Below are 23,439 nucleotides of genomic sequence, written 5' to 3'. Positions count from 1 at the left end.
GCCGAAACCCTGAAACGCCTGCCCCCAACAGGGAATAAATCCCCACCCAGGATTACCCCGAAAATAAAAAAGGCAAAATAAAAAATGAGTGCCTGAAGGAAAGACTGATTCAGCCCAGCTAGACACTCCCCTATCTAAACTGAGGAAGCTTTTAAACAGCAAGAGACTTCACAGCCAATGCTACCAAACACAATATCAACGCTAAACCACAAACAGATACTCACTCTTTGTCTCAAAGATCGGACGAGCCCCCATTTGTTACGTTCCCTCCAAAATCTAGGGGTACGAAGGGGAGTAACAAAACACAGAACGACCAGCACGAGAAAAAAGAGAGGAAACTGATCTCTTTGTTCACACATGAGATTTAATCCAACAATAATGGACAACCAGGTCCCACACAGAGACCCAAGACGACGTGCTGCACCCATGCAGCCAGAGGAGAAAGGGAGAGCGACTGCAGCCTTCCTCAGGTCCTATATGGAGGCCCTGATTGAGGATTGGGAGCACCTGGGAGAGAGGCTGCACCTGGAGACAATCAGGCTGCACCTGGAGAATCAGAGGGAGAGAGAGAAAGACACACACACACACCCACACACACACTACGGCACGTAACAACATACAAGAGGTGTAACATTATTTTAATACCAAAACTATATTGAAATAGAGTCTAGCTTGAACAGCAACTAAGTAGCTGTAACATTACTGGGTTATTTGGTGATAACTACCAAAGTAAAGTAACTTCAGACGCAGACGTCACGTAGCTTCTCAGACGAGAGGGGTGGCGACGAGAGTGTCACGTTACTTCTCTCGCGGCATAGTTCACGGCATGATAGGCGACGATCGACACGATTGTCTGCTCAGTGAGTTCGCTCTTTGGCACAAACCTATGAGGTGTGATTTGTGCCAAAGAGCAGATAACTAAGCTCACTGAGCGGAGAACTGACGTGTCAACGTGCGCCAACGCCTCCATCAATTTTGAATGGGTTGACGTACGATACAGGCGACGTCACGACGTTGTCAGACGTCAGACGTCACGGCGACGTATCATAGGTGCGCTCAAAGTACGCGCTCACGTGGCGGCGGCGTAGCTTTGAAAGTGCTATCTTAGATACGCGTGTTGATAACGTACGTGTACATAAGCGTGTACATAAGCGTGTGGATAAGCGCGTGAATAACGTACGTCTCACCTCCGTTAGCATTGTATAGCATTATCCTATATTATATTTTTCGAATGATTCCGCTCCTACAGTAGTTTGGAGAGTGTAACAGGTACACTTTCTCATCGGCACAGTATTGGTATCAGAAGAGAGGGGAATAATAATTAATAATCATTAGTATGAGAATATTTGCTGGTGTTGTACTCGAGACCGGTCTCCAGACCACTTTTTAACGGTATTGGTCTCGGAATCGACTGCATTTGGTTTCGTATTGTCTCTGTATCGGACATATAGGACTCGAGATGTTATGTCAAGACCGGTTAAGACCACGGCTGTGGCTGGGGATGTGATGAGGATCGGGAACCGAAATCCGGTTCCGATTTGGAACAAATAACAATTGTCCGGTACGGGGATTAATAAGAGTTGTGTCTAGCAGCTGTCTCTCTCTCTCTCTCTGCTCGAGAACAGCTGATCGCTGCACTGCGATCAGCTGTCTCTCCCTCCCTCAAGGTGTGTGTGGGTGTGTCTGTGTCTGTGTGTCTCATTCACTGTCCCTCAGGTTGTAGCATGTTTCGATTGCCAGTTTGTGGCTTGTATGTCTTGTGAACGCAACGCTGGCATGATGTGATGTGGCCTGCTGACATGGCCTCTAATAAACACACAGGACTAAAATAATACGTGTTTAATTCAGCCCAGATGCGGTGACTGCAGGCCAAATCCATTAATGTGGCATATATTGAAGGTGTTCAAAGTTGCACCGGTATGAAGCGCAGTGAGAACCACGCACCTGTCAGACCAGACCTTTATATATACAGTCTATGTGTCAGACTGGCGAATGGGCACATTTAAATTTCAGGAGAATAATGAAGATGTGATTGGTTGTTCCACTCTCCGTTTCTCACGAGACCAGCGCGCTGCTGTTTACATTAGTGTGGACTGGACCGACTGAAACTGACGGTAAGGTTAATTATTGTGGAAGGATGGACCCCCATCCTGCAAAAAAAGGCAGCGAAATGTGCTAAAATCACTGATTTATTCAGAACCCCCGTATGGTATAGAATGACGAAGCAGAAAGTAAGTGAGCGAACATTATGAGCCACATTTCTTTCTATATTGTAGCCTGATGTGCACATCGACTGTCAACAAAACTGTTTCTCAGTCCAATGCTAAGTTAGTGGCAGGCCCTGTGTGACTGGAGACTATAAGGCTACACAAAACCCAAACATGTCCTTAATGTTACTCAAGGCAAATATATGTAATATAACCGTTAGACTGCAGCTAACTGTGGGGCTACAAACCCCTCACTCTGTGAGTGAATAACTTGAGATGGTTATGTTGTCTAAAGGGGAGACAATCATTATGGTATTAGGCCATGCAAATACAGGGTCAACTAAGTGATAAAATAAGTGTTGCATAATGTATGTTCTTGAATAATGTTATTTCATAAATAGTTGTTAATGTAATGATTACATATTCTCCTTATTCAGTTCCACTATCAGATGATGCTGATGGTGATGGCCCTGAGGGAGAGATGCAGACAGAGCTCAGTGGACAGAACTGGCAGGTGCAGAGGAAACTGTTTCAATAGGCTATGTCTATGAAAACACTGAACAAACCAAAGGAAATGTAATGACAACAGTATAAGCAAGCTATGTTCATGTTCTCTCAATAAGTTACTATAGTTATTGATCAGAGTTTAATCCATTTGAGGTCCACCCCCAAATAAAACATGTTCACATGGAAAGGTTCCCAAATACATATGCACACCTTTTTTTTAACAATATCCTATGTCCATATGTTTCTATTTAAGTAGTAGATTCAAACTGTAGGGCTATCACTACGGGCAGCAACGTTGTAAATATTGACGATACATGGACATCCAGCAAAACGCCCCCAAACAAAACTGGTAGTGGCCTGGCTGGGTGTAGAATTCCCGGCCTGACCTATGGTCCCAGTCCGGCCCTGCTGACACATCACACACCCGTACACTACACACATTACTGATTAACTGATATCACAATTAAGTTACTCTCTTTAAATAAATATACTGTAATTGGAAAATAATCATGTGTGGTGTCCTTGTTTTGTCCGTCCTTGAGCCAGGGCTCCCTATTGTTGTATAGGTTCAGTGGCGACTGGTCATTAGGGGCAGGTGGGGCACAGCCCCACCTAGTGTCAGCAGAAAGTATTACAAATAATGATTACAAAAATGCAAAAAAAAAAAAAAAATATATATAAAATATATTTTAAGATCATGTTTAATCATCTGATTCGTCTGTACATTGCTGTTTTAGTCTGTGTTCTTCTAATTAGTGTGTCTACAGTCACAGTGTGTGCCTATTGAGCTGTTTAGAGCCATGTGGGACAAAACCTGATTATGCCCCTTCCTCTCGCTGTGAAGTCAACGGTGACTGTAAAAACTTCACTGCGCATGCTCAGAGTATTTTGTAATGAAATGTGTGTGGCAAAAAAATAATGACCAGAGGGGCATGGAGCTACCATCCCCACCATACGTCATCTCAAATCATTCAGAGCTGATTGGCTGTAAGTAGGTGTGCCGCGAAAAGTGTGCTGTGTGAAGAGGAGACGAGAGAGCTGCAGTGGCGCGTCCTAAAACCAGGAAGTAAGCACAAAAAAGCAATGAGATTTCTCCAGAGGATTTTAGAAAATAGCTCGAAATAAGATCTGTGGGAAACGTACCTGTTAGATAAATGCACGTTTTGATTAGCCGGATAACATCCACATGTCTACCCTACTTATATAATTTTTTTATCATAAATCTATGGATTAGATTTATGATAGACTTTTGAAACTACAAGAACATAAGGAGGACTTTTACAAAAAAGTAATAGAAATGTTTGTCCAGAAGGATAGGCAAATGGACTTCATCTTCAAGTCAAGGTAAGACCGCCATTTTATTGAAAATGGGATCTTACTAAGAGAGAACAATTCAATATTTAAATGATAAAATGACATTTTTTGGGTATCCTTTTGTTGAACTGTCTGTTTAAAATTAATCGAAGCATCAGACAAAAAAAGCTTTTGAAAATAATATTATATTTTGGTTTAGGTCAAAATATAATATTTGTAAACCTGAAGAGTCAGTGCCAGTGCCTCACCAGCCATGAACCTCACTGCACGTCACTGCAGAAGCTTATATATAGACATCTAAGTTTTTTGTGCCCCACCACTTTTGTACATATAAAAACGCCACTGTATAGGTTAATGGTGTGTGTAACACAAACATAATAAATCATTGGATAGTGTTATATAATAGAAATAAAGTAATGTATTAAGACTCAGTGCGAGTTATTACTTTCTTCCTTTACTTGGCATTCTTCAAAAATATACAGACATTGCAGCACATCGTTTCACGTCTTTGTACAGCCTTTCTCAGCAGTAGAGTACAATGTGTTGGCGAACCTTTGTTTCCTCCTGACAGCTCACTTAAAGGTATATTCAATTCAATAGCTTTATTAGCATGACCTCAGTTACATATAGTATTGCCAAAGCTCTGTATAGTTGCAACATCTATACAAAATATATATACTCCCCCTTGTGGCCAAAGGGGGACACAACTCTTTTCTTCAGAAGTATGCTTGAGTGCAGCAAAATGTAGCACAGTGACTATTTTGTCAACTAAACATCATAAAACAATACATATTTTAGTAAACGGGACATTATAATCTCCACACATTAACTCTATATTTGCCTCTGCCATGGTGCTGAAATGAAATAAAATAAACAATATATAGGGGTTGCCTCTTCTCTGAACTTCTCATTCCAGAATTGGAGGACATTTCATGTACCCCATATAAAAAAATCTAATAATCCATGCCCAAAAAGCTAAGACATGCACTTGTTGTGTTAAATATACTTGTATTGAGACAAGATGCATATAAAGTTGTAGAAAAAGTGGTTTCAAAATATTATTTAAAATATCAAATAGCTCTCGAACACCCCCTAAAATTGCCCTTTTCTCTTGTCCCAGCTTCTTGGTGACCAACTTGCATGTCAAATATAACATTTAAAATAGGGTTTTTATTTACTTTTTTGGTATTATTCTATTGATATATGTGTCTTGTAATGGTAAAATCAATTTGTTAAATCATAAACACATTTTAAATAACAGTAATTTTGCACAGAAGGTGTGTCCCTCAACATGCGCGCAACCCTGTTACCGAAACCTTTTTAGCTTGGCAGAGGAAGTGAAAAAACTGTTTGTCGCATGACACAGTGGAAAGGACATCAGCAAGCCATGTGCTACTACCATGGGTAGACCAAAACTAAGTCCTCTCTTTTATTTGTAATATATTTCCAATCTTGTCACTCTTGAAGGAGTGTGGCACTCATACAAACGCAACCCTGTTACTCAAATTATGAGACTAAAACAAATTAATTTCAAATGTATCTTTCTTTAGTTAAATATCTAAGTGTGTCCATTCCTTGACAATAGCATTACATTGTGCAGCTAGCATTAATTCCTGAGGTAAAAGCTAAAATTAGCATTGATTTTCAACCCTGTTACTTGCAACCCTGTTACTATAATTAGAGTAACAGGGTTAATTCTTCATTGGAAAATATACATTTGATGCCTTAGCTGGGCAAATCACTTTTTTTGATGGTTTATTATCTGTTTTTCCTAAATACATAACAAAAAATAATAAAATTAAAGGTTCATTTTTCAAAAATGTTGGTGTCTAAATTGTCCTCCAATTCTGGAATGACCCGTATACTGCATCCCTCCGAATCAAATAAACCATAAACAAATACATAAAGTCGTGTTCACTGCAGCGATCTATTTCACACACAAAACTATATGAAAACTTGGTGATATACAGTTTTCTCCTGGAGACCAAGGGAAGACAGGCTTCTCCTGTTTTTTCAGCCTTTGTTATAATTTTGATAATTAAAAATATATATTCTTGTCTGTGGTTGTTTTTTGCATTCAGGGCATACAAGAGGTGTAACATTATTTTAATACCAAAACTATATTGAAATAGAGTCTAGCTTGAACAGCAACGTAGCTGTAACATTACTGGGTTATTTGGTGATAACTAAGTAAAGTAACTTCAGACGCAGACGTCACGTAGCTTCTCAGACGAGAGGGGTGGCGACGAGAGTGTCACGTTACTTCTCTCACGGCATAGTTCACGGCATGGTAGACGACGACTGACACGATTGTCTGTTCAGTGAGTTCGCTCTTTGGCACAAATCACACCTCATAGCAGCGCATAGAGAGGCGGATCAGGTAGGCTGTAGCACCATGTCTTCCTCACATTGAGATAGTGAGTTATAACTTCTAAAATGTTTCAAAGCTGTACATATGTGTGTAAAATGCTCGTCAATAGTGTATATTTTGCATCTGGTGGTTTACTTTGGCATATTTGCACCGATGTTGACAAAAATCTGAAATCTTACAAATCTGTTGGTGTGTTTAAAACGTATAGCTTTGTACTAACTCGATGGCCAATGTAGCGGAGCTCCTTAGCTTACCTTTCCGGGAATGCGAGTAATTGATATCGGCTACAAAGCCGTCCTTCAGACAGTTTCAGTACATGACCTACGTGGTAAACACACTTTTCTAGAAGGCTGCTACACGAGAAGGCCTCAGTGGCACCATCTGCTGTGAGACATGGTGCTCTGGTGATATGTATGTCTTCTGTTGTACTGTTGCCATATAAGCCAAACTGACCTGACCAGAGGCCTGTACTACGAAGCTGGTTCAACCTAACCTGGATATGTTTGAGTTAGCCGGTTGGCCCAATCCAAAACATATGCGCTCTGGCTAAACTGTACTACGACGCTGGTTATCAAGTGGATCGCTCAAGCCAGCCGTGTCCTATCTAGTTAGGTGCGCGTTCACATGAAAGGGGTGGTATTTGGAGCATTCGACCAATCTCAAACACGGACAAGCGTACTGACAGCGCAGCGTCATACTTCCTGAATGAAAACTGAACTTTAATATTAGTCAAATATGAAGAAGTTAAACTTTAAACATCCATGACTTAAACACTTTATCCAGGATAAAAGCCACATAGCTGCACCTGCAAGGTGAATACAGCTGGTAAAAGAAAAAGTGTTTGAATGCGTACATTAACAGGTTTATGAAATCACTGCCCCGTCCAAGACACGAGTGGATCTGACTTTAATTAGGAGAATTTGACTCGAGTGTTTCATCAACTTAATGTGTTGCTTAAAATAATACTTCTGCATACAGTATGTGACACTGTGAGTGTTGTAGAGATGGCAAATCCGGATCATTTTACGGACTCAGGGTCTTCTGAGTCAGTCATTGAAGAGATCCGGATCATACGAGTCATTTGAGTCATATGAGTCAGCATGACCAAGACCGTAGAAATCCTATTGGTGAAACCGAAAAGTTGTTGCATTTCACGAGCATATTATTATTCCATATATTTTGAATATATATATATATATATATTTGTATATATATATAATATCTGCATGTATATTTTCTATTTCGACATGTATATTTTATATTTTATTTTATTTTTATTTCTATTCTTGTATATTTTGTAGTTTTGTTTTATTGTAAAATGCCTTATGCTGCTGTAACAACAACAATTTCCCAATTTGGGATCAATAAAGTACTATCTATCTATTAAACTGACGTTATATTAACCTCCGCTACACAGTGTATTTTGCTTTAATAAAAAATGTTGATCACAAAAAAAAGGGTTATTTTGCGATTTGGCAAATCTGAGTCTGCTGTTGACTCGTGCATGAGGACGAGTCTGCTGGATCTCTGGATCTGCTGCTATATACGGCTCCGAGTCCGCACGAGTCTGCTCTGCTGTGTGTTGCACACACAGTGAGTCAGGATTTGCGAATCCGAGTCTGCTGTGGACTCGTGCATGACGACGAGTCTGCTGGATCTCTGGATCTGCTGCTATACGGTTACGGCTCCGAGTCCGCACGAGTCTGATCCGCTGTGTGTTGCAGCGAGTCAGGATTTGCGAATCTGCGAATCTGCGAGTCTGCTGTTGGAGCCGTCGGCTCCTCTGAGTCCCCACGAGTCTGCAGGAAGTTTCACTGATCCGCGTCCCCTCCCCTGAGCCAAACGATCACTTCTGGCAGCTATCCTGTGACTGTATACTTGCTAAAGGGTAGGTAGATGGACTTGGGGTACGTTGTAATGTGATTTTACATGTTATAAAGAGAGTAGCGAGTGACGCAATTTATAGTTTTAATTTGTACGTCACACCAAGTGTGGGACTCAAGGACTCGGGTTAATGGAGAGGGGAGACTCGTCATGACCAGCTCATTTCTAGGATCCGGGTTAATGATCCGGATGAATCAGGACTCGCCCATCTCTAGAGTGTTGCACGGCCAGATACGGCTCAAGAAGCTGACTCAAATAAGGAAATATATGATACATTATGATGTGATATGATATGAATGATAATGGGACACATCGACGTCTGCACTCACAGTGCCGCGGACTGTACTTAATGTTACTCTGATCCGGTTACTTATGTCGTGGCAGATATTTAAGTAAGCTTTCTTAACGCTAATATTATAATAGTCAGATTGCTCTGAAGATGGGAGGGGATATTCTATTAATTTTCACGTTCACACAGTCAGTTGATTTTGGCCGGCCGTCTTTCCTGCAACGGCAGTTTTTCTGTATTTCCTCTATCCTGTAATATGAATTTTAAACTCCGCACACGGAGCTCTGATTGGTCAGCAGGCGGTGCTTTCACTGAGTTGATCTCTTAGCCTGCCACCTAACCTGCTCCGGAGCAGGTTTGCCGCTCAGCATAAGTTACCATGGAAATCTAGCCTGCTAAAAAGAGAACCAGCGTCGTAGGACCGGAAAGCCCGAGATTTCCCTGAAGTTAGCCGGCTAAGCGAAAATCCAGCTTCGTAGTACAGGCCTCTGAAGTGAGCTAGGCTATATCTATTCACACAGGTAGACTGTTGTTTATGTAATCCTCCTTAGCAACCTTGCACTGTTTTAATCTTAACATAGTCTTTTTTTAGAATAAATGGTTTGAGATCCCACCTTTATCTTTATCATAAAAGGAATACATAAGGTCTTGTTTAAACAGTTTTTACATAATGGATTATTTGGTCACATTAATTTATACCCACTATTTCTTTTTTATAAAAGCGTAGTGATGACATATATTCTTCAAAGCTACATGGCGACTGATAACTAGTGAGTTCATATTTTTGGCTATGTCATTTTTAGATAACATAAAGACTGCTTGTAACAAATTGTTCTGCACCAATGTCAACCATGCTGCTCAGAATTTGACTGTTGTCATTGTTCATGAATGTGGCTAGCTATTCTGCTTAATGGTCCCCTTTCTGAAATCCCCTTCTATTCTCTGATTAGTCAACTCAATTCTCACAAAAATCAAACAAATATCCCTTTTATGTTCAAAGTTCCGAGACTGCATTTTGTTACAAAAAATAACTCTCCACAGAGACAGAAATATAAATTCCTGGCAGAGTACTCAAACCACTTCTGTGGTGGTTCCTGCTACAGTAAGTGTCTCCAGCAACATTATGACACACACATTTACACAAACTGAAAACAATACCAGCTCTGCTGTCGCAGCTGTTAAAAATACTCACCTAGGCATCAGTCAGTTTGTTTTTTTGTACCCCACCAATGCGTCTGTACCCTCTGCTTATTTTAGGCTACTATTTAATATTCCAATTGATACAAACTCAAAGGAGTTCTTGAACCCATTCATTTTGCACCACTCAACTCTTTACTGTCTACCTGATAGTAACAGCCCATACTGAGGGAACAGAATATGGGATTGATCATAGAGGATTATTTTCTTTATGTTTAATGTTTTAATCACCTTATGTTTGATAAAGTGATTACAGGTTTCAGTAATCTAATTCATTTACTTTATTTTTAACCTGTATTAGTGACCGTTTGTAATGGAGGACTCCATTGACATGATTCTGCAAGACCCTGGCAGGGTGTGTTCTACCAGCAGACCCCACCCCGTCCTGTCGGCCTGTACAGGGGCTCTGCTCACTGGCCTGTATGGAGTCTGGAGAATGTTTTGTATGCCTGGATCACGCAAAATCCCATTGAACCTATTGGTGCTTGAGATTTACTTATTCTGTGTTTACCTGTTTGCTACCTGCTTGCTTTGCCTTTCTTCTACCCTTTCACATAACAAATGGTGCATGTTTTTGTGAACCCAAGAGAGAGCTGAACCATCTTCTACGTTACTTATAACTACTTTATCTGAACTGCATTTTGTCCATTGTTGTAACGTAATGGATCAAGCAGTTGTTTAGTTGTCGATAAACATGAACAAAAACGGAAAGATGATCCGAATGTTATTTAGACTGCATTTTTTGATGCATGGAAAATCTGAATTTGATTTGACATTTTAACATTTAAAAAAAAGCCATATTAATGTTTGCATGCCTGAGTAATCTCAAATCTAAAAGGGAAATATTACATTATCAGATATTAAACCCAGTTTAATCACAGCTAGAGATTAGAAGCAGCCCTGCAGATGTGTCACCTAGATAGTGCATTATTACTGAGACTTGTATTGAGACTTGTATTGATTAACTAAGTGTGGGTGCTCTGGTCCAGGTTCCTTATTTGCCCTCCAGTAAAGGGCAGACGATGAACATTATGCAGCTGCTTGAGGGACGAACAGGACGCTTAGCAGATTTGGGATCAGGAGATGGAAGACTGGTAAGCGAGCTGATGTTGTTTCAGAAAATAATCAATTTATATGTGGCCAAAAACTCAACTTAAAATCTTAAATTCCTGATTAAAGTGTTTTGATGTGGTTTTCTAGGTGTTTGCAGCCTCTTCTGCTGGCTTCCGATGCACAGGGTTTGAGATTAACTCCATTTTAGTGGCCTATTCCAGGAGCAAGGCCCACTTTAGAGGAGTGCCCTCCAGCCAGGCAACCTTTGTTAAAAAAGACTTTTGGAAAGTAAGGTCTAAACAAAAAAGTATTGCTTTTCTCAAACCTACCTGATCAAAGTTGGTAAATGACTAATCTGCTAAATGTTTCTTTCACAGACTGATATGTCTTCGTACAACAATGTGACAGCTTTCCTTTCGCCAGGTTTGGTGAGTATTCCTCCTTGTGAAGTATTATGTATTTTCCTTTTCTTAATATGTATAGATCATATAGCATATAAAGCTTTTGATTGGTTTACAGATGGAGGTGCTGGGTGAGAAGCTGTTGAAAGAGCTTCCTGATGATGCGTGTGTCATCGCCGCTCGTTTTCCTTTCCCCAACTGGCCACTGCGACAGTCTGTTGGCTCTGATCTTGATGAGACTTTTGCTTATGACATAAGCACTGTGCGTTCACACCTGAGAAAAGGACCCAAAATTGTGGAGTATTAATTCACAGTCTTTGGGTTATTTTCTCTTCTAGCACATCATTTGGAGATACAGTTTCTGTCAGTTACGAGCACTGATCAGGTGTGATGGAGAGGATGAGAGGGACTCTGACTTGACAAAATGTCAGGATGATTTTGACATTATTGTCAAAATCTGCTGCTGTATTTCATAAACCAGTGCATATCCACAACAGACTTAGCCTTTGTAGTCTTGCTGACAATCGTGTTATAAATACATTTGTGCAACACTATTTACAACATATGCTATTGCGCTCTTTCTAAGAGCGATTCATTTGCAAATAGTTTAACTTCCACATCATGACATACTCAGTAGCATGTTTCAGGTAAGTGAGGTATGTATGTTATTCTATTTGTCCCACTTTGCTCTCGTGGGATTGTAGCTAGATTCATATGTTGTGCTTGTGTTTATTTATGGAATGAACACCTAGGCCTCCAGCTTAATGCCATTCTGAGATTTACTCCATGGTTCTCACAGCCACTGAAGGTTAGGCACAAATACCTTTGTATGTTGTGCACGGACTAGAAACAGTATCTGTATCTCCTGACCTGTCTGAAAGAAAGGGAATCTCTGCACTTAACAATCCAATAAAGTATCAGATGTCAGTGTTGCATTGTATTGCAGTATAGTCTTTGGTGAACAGAGATTTAAAGGCTGAGCAGGTTTGTAACCTTTACTCCAGCTTCTTAATATTATCCAACATGTCCACCTGAGGGTGCTAGTGCTCCAGACTGAGTTTGGTGCCAAAACACAGAATGAGGTGAGCCTGAATGGAATACAGATAGTGGTATCCTCTGGATATGCTATCGATAAAATGCATCAGACTTCCAACACATTGAATTATATTATGCACACAAATATAAAAGGACCATTCACCTGCCCAAATTACGATTATATATTATGATATTATGATATTATATATTGAAACTAACGAACATGACATTGTTGTTGCGAGGCTGGTGTTGCAAATAATAATATGAATCCGTATAAAATATGAAATAACAGAATCCACCGGATGTTTAATCCCTTTGATTTCATGTCTCTGCCATCATCAACACCCATGCAAGGCAATCGATGTCAGGCAGACCTCATGCTCTGATTTCACACTGTGACGTCAGAGAGAGGGCGGCAGACAGAGGGGCTGGGTGGGGAGGGTGCCAGACTATAAAACCTCAGAGACGAGCTCCGGGCTGCATTCTGAGTGCGGGACGACTAACCACCTCAAATGGAAGTACAGAAAAACACCGGTCCCCAACAGACAAACAGCAGCAGTATGTGTGAAGCCACGCAAAGGTCGAGCGAGCCTCGCAGAAAGAAGTTGGATGAGCACAGTGCGCCCTCGGAGATGGCCAGGATCATCACTGACCCTGCCACGGGGAAGTGCTACTGCCGTGGGAAAGTTTTGGGAAAGGTAGCGCAAGTTTCATCTCTAGTAATTTCTTAATGGATTTACAACTTAAGCCGAAGACACAGCATGTTAACGTAAGTGTTTTTATTCTTTCCAGGGTGGGTTTGCTAAATGCTACGAGATGACTGACCTCTCCACCAGCAAAGTTTATGCAGCCAAAATCATCCCGCATTCGCGCGTCTCCAAACCTCACCAACGAGAGAAGGTAAGCGCGCGGCTCTGGTCCCGGCGTGCACTGGTGCGCCTGGACAGCAGATATCACAGACATGCCTCTAGTTCAATTCGTAACCATTATGTTTCTCCCCTGCCAGATTGACAGGGAAATTGAGCTGCACCGAGTTCTGCACCACAAACACATTGTGCACTTTTATCATCATTTCGAGGACAAGGAGAACATCTACATCCTGTTGGAATACTGCAGTAGAAAAGTAAGTTAGTTGGTACTAAAAACTCTTACCATTGTTATTTGTTCTTGCAGCAGCCGTGCTTCACATTTTGATAACACCTGCATTGCACCTAAAGTCAATGAAGCAGCACTCAGTCTGCCCCTACTATAAAAGACCTATACTGTGTTATTTATTGTTATGATTCACAGAATGAGAATAAAAGAAAACCACAATGTAAAAGTTTTGGTTAGAGGAAACTGTGTTTTTATAGATAATTAAACTACAGGAAACTAATTATCTTCTCTATATTTTTGTCTTTTTGCAGTCATTAGCCCACATCCTGAAGGCTCGCAAAGTGCTAACTGAGCCCGAGGTGCGTTATTATCTCAGACAGATAGTATCTGGACTGAAATACCTGCATGAACAAGAGATCCTTCACAGAGACCTTAAACTTGGTAAGGAATTTGACTGAAGCAGTGACACACTGCATTGCTGAGACACTTTATGCACAATTGTAAAGATGCATTCTGTACTCAATACATCAGAGGATCAGTGCAGTATTTATCCTTTGATCCTGGCTTGAATATCAAATGCTCATCATATCATTCCCTTTCTTCCCTACAGGTAACTTCTTTGTGAGTGAGTCGATGGAGCTGAAGGTCGGGGACTTTGGTCTGGCTGCCAAGTTGGAGCCAGCGGGGAACAGGAGGAAGACGATCTGTGGAACTCCAAACTACCTGTCCCCTGAGGTGCTCAACAAGCAGGGCCACGGCTGTGAATCAGACATCTGGGCCCTGGGCTGTGTTATGTGAGTAGGCCAACTATACTTACACCATTTAGTTCGAAAATATGTTTTGTAACGATGTAAAATATAGTTAAATATCAGTCAAATACTGGATAATCAGCTTGAAGAGACACATTGGCATCATATTTTATGAGATTGTCATTTCCTCTTTTGCCTATATCCGCTCACTTTTCCCCTCCATCCTTCTCCAGGTACACCATGCTGTTGGGCAGGCCACCTTTTGAAACCACCAACCTGAAGGAGACGTACAGGTGTATCAGAGAGGCGCGTTATTCTCTACCCTCTTCCCTGTCGCCACAGGCTAAGCAGCTCATCACCAGCCTGCTAGCCAAGATCCCAGAGGATCGGCCAAACCTGGACCACATTATGAGGCACGACTTCTTCACACAGGTTAGAACCCATGATTGCCTGTCTGTCTATTGTCCTCACTGTCTGTCTCACTAAATGTCACTGTGTAGGAGTATAACAGTGACCCTTTTCCCACCCGCCGCACACTGACCCACTTTTCTTCTGCACAGGGCTTCAGTCCAGAGCGTCTGCCTGCTAGCTGCTGCCATTCAGCACCAGATTTCCACGTCTCTAGTCCAGCCAAGAGCTTTTTCAAGAAAGCTGCCGCAGCGCTCTTTGGGGGCAAGAGGGACAAGGTCAAATACTACGAGACTCTGAGTGAGTATTATATAAAACACTGAGCTCTCATGTACCATTTCAAACACCACATGTCACAGCAGTTATTTATCGTTCATGCAGCACAGTTGTGGTTGCGGCAAGAGGCACTGTTAGTTTATTAAACAATTGCAAGCACATTTCACATTTAAATGTATGAAATGTACATAAACTGCTCTCATGTTTGTTTAGCCACTGGTTAAAAGGTCTTATTCTGATATGTTCTGTGCTTCATTACCTTTTGATAGATAAGTTGACAAAAGAGGAAGAGGAGATCTACAAACTGCAGCACGACCTGGAGAGAAGTGTTATCAGCCAACAGCAGAGCAAAAATATTTCTGAGGTAAGAGATCATTCAAAACACAGTTCAGGATATTAAAACATCACACAGGTGATGCTAACCCTTGAGATATCATGTTTGCGAGAATCCAATGAGTAACTACGAGGCTGTATTACAACTAACAAGCACAATTTTAGAGCAAACTAACAGCATTTATTTTCAACCTTTTAAGCTTCTGTGGGGGAATGCTTAGTCATAGTAGGAAGAGATTATCCAAATGTACAGTATTTAACCGTGGCGTCAATGATTCTCACCTTCAGAGTGGAAGTCTACCTCTGCCATCTGCCGAAAACCCCGTTGGCCCGGCAACGGAGAGCCAGTCACCGACGACGCGTGATACCATCCGTCTGATTGTCAGGGGAAGTCTGGGGAGCTGCAGCAGCAGCAGCGAATGTGAGTTCTCCAGACTTGTTTCCCAGACACAGATACATTTCTGTTATTTTACACACAGGAGGTGCATCAATGATAGAGTGCATTTATGCAACAGCTAGATTGCAATGTAGTTTCTTGAACTGCACTGAAATGATGTCTAGCTAAATGCCCCCTGTTGTTGTTCTTTAAGGCCTGGAAGACAGCACGACAGGGAGCGTGGCTGAGACTGTTGCGAGCGTGTTGAGAGGATGTCTGGAGAATATGCCTAAAGGTGAGTCTATTTGCCAATTCAAAGCCTATACATGTAGTTAATAATCAAATTATTCCACACTGGAAGGTTTTGTTGTAAACCAAAAGTTCATTATTTGTATTTGACCTTGAAATGTCTTAACAGAGAAATGTGTTGATTGAAGGACTGTTTTATATCTCAAAGATAGACTCCATGATTTTGTTAACACACCCTCATTCCCTCCAAGTTTATTATTGTTTGTGTGTGACCGTGAAGGAAATATTGATACATTGATAAGCTCTTGGTTGCTTTAACAAAAGCAAGGATTTATAGAGGCTTCTTTAGTTCTTCAAATGGCCTTTGTTATTGTATTGTAATCCTCCTCCTCTGTGTTTTCACCCTTTAGCCGATGACATTCCCCAGGGCTCAAACAGCTGCACTCTTCAATGGGTGACTAAATGGGTGGACTACTCCAACAAGTACGGCTTTGGCTACCAGTTGTCTGACCACACCGTGGGAGTTCTCTTTAACAACGGCACTCACATGAGCCTCCTGCCAGACAGAAAGTAGGCACCATTCTATGCTTTCACAGCACTCCACCTTCAGTTTCACAGTTATTAGTCACTACATATAATGGAGAAGGCTTGTTTAAGCATGCTCTAGTAGATACTTTGAAGAACCTGTTAGTGGTTTGACTTAAGTACTAAACTGCAAGGATAGCTTGCCTTGTCATATGAATTTGCAGGCTCCTTTTCAATAAGTACATGTTGCTAGACCCTGGCACTTCATCATTTTCAAGCAAAAGCAATATTTGTTATCAAGAATACCAACAGATTTTGAATGTCAGAAAAATTAGTTGTATGTTTGTTCTCTTTTTGTAGTGTTTATCTGAGTGGTTGCATAACTCTTTTCACCTCCTTATGTCCATCTCTTCAGGACTATCCATTACTATGCAGAGCTGGGACAGCGCTCCGTCTTCCCCACTTGCGAGGTACCTGAACACTTTGTGGGCCAAGTGACTGTGCTCAAGTACTTTTCACACTACATGGAGGAGAATCTCATGGATGTAAGTAAATATCTCTATTTTCCCACTCTTCTTTCTGTAATCTATCTCTCTTGCTATTATGTCTCTTTTGTCTTTCCGTCCCCTGAAGCATTATGGCATCTTTCATGTTGCAGCCTGTCTAATCCTGCTGTACCTTTTTTGCTTTCTCAGGGCGGGGACCTTGTTAGTGTGGCAGATACTCACATGCCCAGACTCTACCTGCTGCAGTGGCTCAAGTCAGACCGCGCCCTCATGATGCTTTTTAACGACGGCACTTTCCAGGTAAACACATGCACTATCACAGGAAACACAGCAGTTATTAGGTATGCATAGAGGTGCACATCTTAGCATTGCATTACACAGATAAAGAAAAGGATAGTTAGACTACAAATCATATGAGAAAACAATAACTTTCAAAATAACATAAACTTTTCTTATTTCCACAGATCAACTTTTACCACGACCACACCAAGATAATCCTGTGTTGCCAGAGCGATGAGTACATGCTGACATACATCAACGAGGACCGTGTCTCCAAAACCTTCAAACTCAGCTCCCTGCTGACATCCGGATGCCCCCCCGACCTGCGGGAACGCATGGTGTACTCCCTCAACATGCTTCTGCAGAGATGCAGCTAATGTGTGTGCTTGACATTACACACACAGATATACGCATTGTCTGCTGCAGTGCTGCAGTGGAGCCATGTTTCAGAAGGAATCTGTGTGGGAAGGACAAGATTAAGGATAGACTTGTGAAAAGTTAATTAACATTCCTTCATTGTTGCACCTCGAATGACTCAGCAGAGGTGAACAAATACCATGGACAGACTCTGCTGACTGGAAATGAAATGTAGCACAATGACCGTGAATGATAAAGGGCTGACTTGTATGTTGAAAGTTGGAAGAAAGACAATACTGAGCATGTTGGAGCGAGTATGTTGGTACGAATGTGAACCCAAGCAATTTGGGTAAAAAGAGGGATGTTTGGGAAGTAAAGACAGATGCTGGGCTGGTACCAGCTTTAATGTGTATAATCTAATTGATGCTGTTTTATACAGAAAATACATAACAATATGCTCTGAATATCACCAGGGCTAGACTGTGGAATATTGTAAATAATGTACAGTGTATGTCACAGCCACCTCAGCAGTGCAGACAAACGATGTGTTAATGTGTGTGGATGCTCCGGAGTTATGCTGTTTATATGTGTGAGTGTGTGTGCGAGTGGTATGTGTGTATCATCACATTAACTTTAAAAACTGTGATTTATTCTCTTTAATGGTGGGTAGACTCGGCACATTGAGCTTTGAGGGTTGATGTGAGGGAGAGAAGGGAAGGGGAGAGAACATTTGAAAAACAGTACCAGGGGTCCTTAAGGATCCCGTAAAAGCCATTATCACAGTGGTTGAAAATGTCCTGAATAACTTATGTGTAAAAAGTGCAGTATTTATTTATTTAATAATAAAAAAGCATTTTCTAAAAAAAAAAATCTACTCCTGAGTACTTGTCCTTTTAATTGAGTGTTTTCAGCCATTTACATTTTCAGAAACACAATGTTGTCTGTCAGCTCAGAGATGTTGTTAGATGTTTACTGCTTTTACATTTCATGTCTGCCCTCAAAATCTGTTGATGCCTGGTATTGATGTTTCTTTTAATGCAGTTATACAAACCTGAAAAGGAACAGTGTCCTTGTTCATCGTGTAAAGAGTACATCCTGAGAACATGTTGTGTACAGTTCAATGAGAATGATATACACTCACTTCTGTGACCTTTTTCCAAATCAAAGTATTTCATCTTTAAACTGCAACAGGAAATTGACACAAAGAGAGAGAGAGATATAATAGAGGGCAGGTTGACAGTGAAGTTATATTCTCTGGCTCAAGGCCTCATCTTGTGTAGAGTCTTCCTCCCTAGTGATAAATGGAGGATTCAATTTGGCTGACCTCGTCACACACAGACTCACACAAAGGCACACATTGCTTGGCATACAAACAAGGGCACTGAGCATCAGCTAGACAGCCAAATAGTGACATGCAGCTAGAAAGACAGACATACTAATAAAGTGAGAGACTTTGTTGTACTATTTCAATAATTACATCATAGCTTTTGAGGCATAGTGACTATACATTCATTCTTAGAATTCTGTTCACATTCACTCACTGTAACCATGGAAACAATCCACCAGTGGCCAGATTGGTTAGAGTCGGAAATCAATGAGAGCTTCGAAAAAGACATCTGGCACAGCTTCTCCCTGCTTATGTCCTTTGTTCAATAATTGTAAGTCATGTGTTTTGTAACAGATTGGCTTCTCTGCTACACTGCTGCCGGAACAAATACTGGACAAATGTGGAACACGGAGTATTTGTTCCGGCAGTCTGCTGAACACCTCTTCACCTCTCTAGTTTATATAATGATGGAAGTTGAACATGGATGTTTGAGTCATCCCATTGAATGTTCACTCAGAATATCTGTGCTCTTCAGAGTTCAATAATGAATGTCTCATGCATAAACATACCCACACAGACAGAAGCAGAACAGGAAGTAGCCTACAAGAAGACGACACCTCAGGTGTGTGTGTGTTGACAGTAATGGCCCCTGGAATGGATGCTTTAGTTAGACAGAAATAGGTTGTATTGTACATGAGAGCTCAGTGTTTCTGTCCTTCGAGGGTATTTTTACACACGGTCCTAACATCTGAAAAGGAGTGCAGCAACTTCATCAAATGGATGCCATGGGATGACACACATTAATAACAGACTGCTGCCTCTTTCCCAGCAAGCCAGATGAAAAGTGACAGTTTCTCTGAGGTTATGTAAGGGAAAGCTCTCTTCTGTTACTCAGCAAATGTTAGCTGATCAGCGTTATTGGCCTCATGAGAACTTTCGTCCCATCTGTGAACATAACACCAAGATTAAGTAATTAGAAAACCCTGTGGAGTTCAGAAAGCAAAGAGTGCACTTCATGTTCTTAGTGTCACTGTCATGTTATAACTGCTAGTTTTCAGTATCGCCCACACAAAGCTGGTGCTCCTCGGTCATGTCACGTTGGCAGTGGGAAAAGTCTTGCAGCATGCGGTCAGGCTTAGCTGTGGAAGGAGAGTAAGCTGGACTGATAATGTGGATCTTTATACCTCAGCTCATATTGTAAAGTTCTCTTCCGGCAGAGGGGTGAGTCAGTTTTGGCATTTAAAAGTGATAGTAGGCGCATTCTGCCAGAAAAAAACATGCTTTGATAGTGCAAACACTGGGATGCACTTGGGGGATTAGAATGCCTTTGCATATCAAATGTCAGCACTCCTCCTCCTACTATGTGGACAAAAACAGATGTACTGAGAGCTGGGATGTTGTAGCCTTGCCCATTCGCTGCTGTAGCGTACAGTATCGACTAAAGATGAGTAATACACAGCACTCACTCTTACTTACTCTTCCTACTTTGCAGTAGTTTAACCAAGAAAAAAAGTGTTGAAAGTCTGTCCAAGAATGTGAGAAGCATGTTGTGTTTACGTACGTATGATGTTGAGTCCCCTTGCCTGACTCAGTGGCCACTTAGTGTACTGTTCTGGCTTTTTTGTCTGAACCATGTAATTGTCTTCACTTTGCTCCTTCAATTATACATTTTCCAGGTTTCCAGGTCCATAGCTGTAGGTCACACCAATCCGAAATGTGTATTGTTATTGCAATAAATGGTTAAACCTGAACATGATACAGTCATCACTTAAATGGTTAGAGTCACATGTAATAGAGGTTTTCTTTTTTCAGACATTAATCACACTATCCCAGCTGGAGTGTCCTGACATGAACCAGAACCTTCGTCACATTGATGCTGGTATGATGCAGCAGCTGTCATGTGCAGTGGAAGAGCATCACAGCCTGATCTTTATAAAAAAGGGACTGATATCTTCTTCAGTTTTTCTGATAACTACCTAACTGTGATAACTGCACCATCACCCTCCTCAGTGATGTCAGTAGAGAATGTGACTTCCTTGAAATGGAGTAGCAACCTGCTGACTTCTTTAATGAAACATCAGATGGTTGTGTGTGGGCAGACGAAGGGTGAAGATAAGACTGAAGAGTAGAAAAAGAGAAAAACCTTGGCATGAGCTGCCACAGCAACGAAGAAACTTAAACGTTGAGCTTTATGTGGAACTACTGAGTTCGATACAACAACATTAAACAGTATAGGGGCTATTTGATTGCTAAGTCGTAAAACAATTTAGTATTAACAAATAGTATGCCATGTATACAGTATTCCAAATGCAGTGATTGTGTCCCTAGTTCACTGACCTCCTCCAGTTCCTCTATACTCAAAATGATAACCCCTGCAATATCAATAAAGGTTACTTGGCCAGTCAATTATATATCTGCTCCTATTCCTATAATAATCATTTTAAAAGTAAAGCGTTTGTTCCTAAACCCATAGTTCAATACGTGGCGGGAACAATTGAAGATCCTGTCACTGCCCGCAGAATTTTTGTTTATCAGGTTGCAATTCCTGTGGAAACCAAATCTTCATGAAGTCCAAAATTCCTGCAGCAGCTACCTGCCCATCTTGTCATTATAGCTTAGTAGTTTTACAGATGATCATTGAAATGCACTGGGTTGGGAGATAATTACTGTGTAAGCTTGATTTTGGAATAGCTGCAACAAAGTAGACACGCATTCCATCCATACCGGCAAATGAAAGGGTGTGCTGCGGGAACTTTATGAAGTTCCCTTCCCCACTCAAATTCCTCTTTGCAAAGATTCAACTTGTTTCAGAGTAAGCAGCTTATACAGGATGGAACTAGCCACATTTTATTCATTCCAGCATTTTTTCTATTTCAAAAGCTGCTCTGTGAAGTCTGTGCAGGAGTTTTCAAATTGTGAAATGTTATTTTTTATCTATCTATCAATCTAAAAATCTAAAAATCTAAAAATCTAAAAATCAATGTGATATACAAAGTTAATGAGACGCAAGTAGAGCAAAACGTGATCTTTTTCCCATTATCCCATCTCACTGCCCCTTTTTCGCATATACTTAAAAGGCGTTTTAAGCTGAGTAATGGTCACTAAATGTGGAAAGCAAGGCGTTTAGCAGAGATCCCTGAAGTGTGGCAAGTGTTTAACAGCCCTGCCTTGTGGAGGGAGGAAACTCTAGGGGCTTTAAAGCAACGTTTCAATCCTGTGACTCAGAGATAGAAGGATAGAGCAAATCCAACACACTGCACACACACTCTCTCACTCACACACACACACACACACACACACACACACACACACACACACACACACACACACACACACACACACACACACACACACACACACACACACACACACACACACATACACCATCTCCCTTTGGATTTAGGTGTGGCTGTGTTGCTCAACAAGTTAATTGCCGTATGGTAATGTTCATCTCTGAATTCATGCTGGAGCTTAACATTATACAGCAATGTTTTATGAAACAATCATACAACATCTAAATCATTGTTCATATAGAGTGAATGCTAGCAGACCAGAGGTGTTGACACAGGGTTATAATGGTGTCTTTTGTTCATCTATTACAACAAATCCCTTTCCCATAAAGTTTATTCGGAGATTGTATCTAAAAGGTCACACACAACCCATGCACCTTTGGCATTTCTCCGAGCCCACAGATACAAGCTCGGTCTGGTAAATGCCAAAGGTATGTTATCCAAATTGCTGTTCTCCAAGCATCCACAGACAGAACAGAGGCATGGGCAGACAAATGGACTGTGGGATCGGATGGAGAAGGATCAGATTCAAGAGGTCAGCTGGAAAAAAAAAAAACAGCTCCACAGGGCAAACTCTTATACTTTGATGACGCCTCAGAGTGCTGGCATTTCAGGGGCAGCTTATGTTGAAGAGGAACAAAAGGACATTGTATTTATTTACAATATATTTTAATGAAGAGGAATTTATGCGATGACAGACAAACATATTTATTTGTCTTCGCTGCGATATAACTTTCTAACCACACCATGAATCTTTGTTCATTCACGTGTTGCTATACATGCAGCGTATTAACTGAATGTTTTTATCAAGAGCACAAGAAAAATAAAAAACTCTCATTATGCAGCTACTGAAACTGCTTCATGAATTACTGAATGAAATGTCCTGTCATTGTATCGCAGACGGCAGTTTCACAGCAATCATTTCTGTCTGTTGCACATGTAGCTGCCCTCCTTGTGTGTCAAGGTGCTCTCATTCAGAAAAACTGCCTGCCTCAGCGTGAAAAAGAGGTAAAAGGCCAAGGCAAAGAGGAAACGGAAGACTCTGGCATGGGGTGAGCATATAGGGCAGTGTTTCCGGGGACTTGTCGTACAGATCCATCAAAGAGCCAATCAAAGCGTCATCTCTGATAATACTCTGACAGTCTCCACTTGCTCTGCCATTGAGCTGAGTGGGAGACAAAACTACTGTTTCCATGGCAACTGCTACTCTCATCTTCGCCCGCATGTAAACCCCCGGCTGCAATTTATTTGGCTGTTCTCTGTTCGTCATTCTGTATTGCGTGCACAAGTCCTTGGTTAAGCATTTTTATCAGGTTATTTCTTAAATTGGGTGAATACGTTTGTAACTTATTGCACATTTGTAATAATGGTTACTGGTTACAAAGGAATGTTCTGCATTCTCACACACTCA

At 41.1% G+C, this 23,439-nt stretch overlaps 2 protein-coding genes across 5 annotated transcripts; both read left to right on the top strand.

The window, feature by feature from the left end:
* The first annotated feature begins 834 nt into the window (after positions 1-834).
* si:dkey-190g11.3 (uncharacterized protein LOC567059 homolog) lies at positions 835-12,156 on the top strand. 4 transcript variants are annotated; one of them, XM_034117995.1, is made up of 6 exons: positions 835-860; positions 10,071-10,250; positions 10,759-10,863; positions 10,970-11,110; positions 11,200-11,250; positions 11,342-12,156. In XM_034117995.1, exons 2-6 carry the CDS (start codon positions 10,083-10,085, stop codon positions 11,528-11,530), a joined length of 654 nt encoding a protein of 217 aa, XP_033973886.1. In that variant the 5' UTR covers positions 835-860; positions 10,071-10,082; the 3' UTR covers positions 11,531-12,156. The 4 variants fall into 4 exon arrangements, with proteins under 4 accessions (XP_033973886.1, XP_033973882.1, XP_033973883.1 ...); XM_034117991.1 differs by lacking the exon at positions 835-860 and adding an exon at positions 6,170-6,408; XM_034117992.1 differs by lacking the exon at positions 835-860 and adding an exon at positions 6,170-6,445.
* A 239-nt stretch (positions 12,157-12,395) lies between these two features.
* Positions 12,396-18,283, top strand: plk2b (polo-like kinase 2b (Drosophila)). The gene is made up of 14 exons (XM_034117990.1): positions 12,396-12,956; positions 13,051-13,158; positions 13,265-13,381; positions 13,665-13,794; positions 13,964-14,147; positions 14,336-14,534; positions 14,663-14,810; positions 15,056-15,150; positions 15,408-15,540; positions 15,710-15,790; positions 16,155-16,314; positions 16,685-16,814; positions 16,965-17,075; positions 17,240-18,283. Exons 1-14 carry the CDS (start codon positions 12,771-12,773, stop codon positions 17,429-17,431), a joined length of 1,974 nt encoding a protein of 657 aa, XP_033973881.1. The 5' UTR covers positions 12,396-12,770; the 3' UTR covers positions 17,432-18,283.
* Positions 18,284-23,439: the final 5,156 nt, after the last annotated feature.

This window comes from Trematomus bernacchii, unplaced genomic scaffold (genome assembly GCF_902827165.1).
Source record: "Trematomus bernacchii unplaced genomic scaffold, fTreBer1.1, whole genome shotgun sequence".
NCBI lineage: Eukaryota > Metazoa > Chordata > Actinopteri > Perciformes > Nototheniidae > Trematomus > Trematomus bernacchii.
Note: the sequence above shows the minus strand (reverse complement) of the source record. Positions and strands in the feature narration are given on the sequence as shown.

Bases quoted from the DNA above. Each gene is read 5' to 3' on its own strand.
- si:dkey-190g11.3 (XM_034117995.1), top strand. From the start codon at position 10,083: ATGGAGGACTCCATTGACATGATTCTGCAAGACCCTGGCAGGGTGTGT. The intron at 10,251-10,758 runs GTGCTTGAGATT...GCTCTGGTCCAG, and splicing joins AAATCCCATTGAACCTATTG to GTTCCTTATTTGCCCTCCAG. The intron at 10,864-10,969 runs GTAAGCGAGCTG...GTGGTTTTCTAG, and splicing joins GATCAGGAGATGGAAGACTG to GTGTTTGCAGCCTCTTCTGC.
- plk2b (XM_034117990.1), top strand. From the start codon at position 12,771: ATGGAAGTACAGAAAAACACCGGTCCCCAACAGACAAACAGCAGCAGT. The intron at 14,148-14,335 runs GTGAGTAGGCCA...ATCCTTCTCCAG, and splicing joins TGGGCCCTGGGCTGTGTTAT to GTACACCATGCTGTTGGGCA. The intron at 15,151-15,407 runs GTAAGAGATCAT...TCTCACCTTCAG, and splicing joins AGAGCAAAAATATTTCTGAG to AGTGGAAGTCTACCTCTGCC.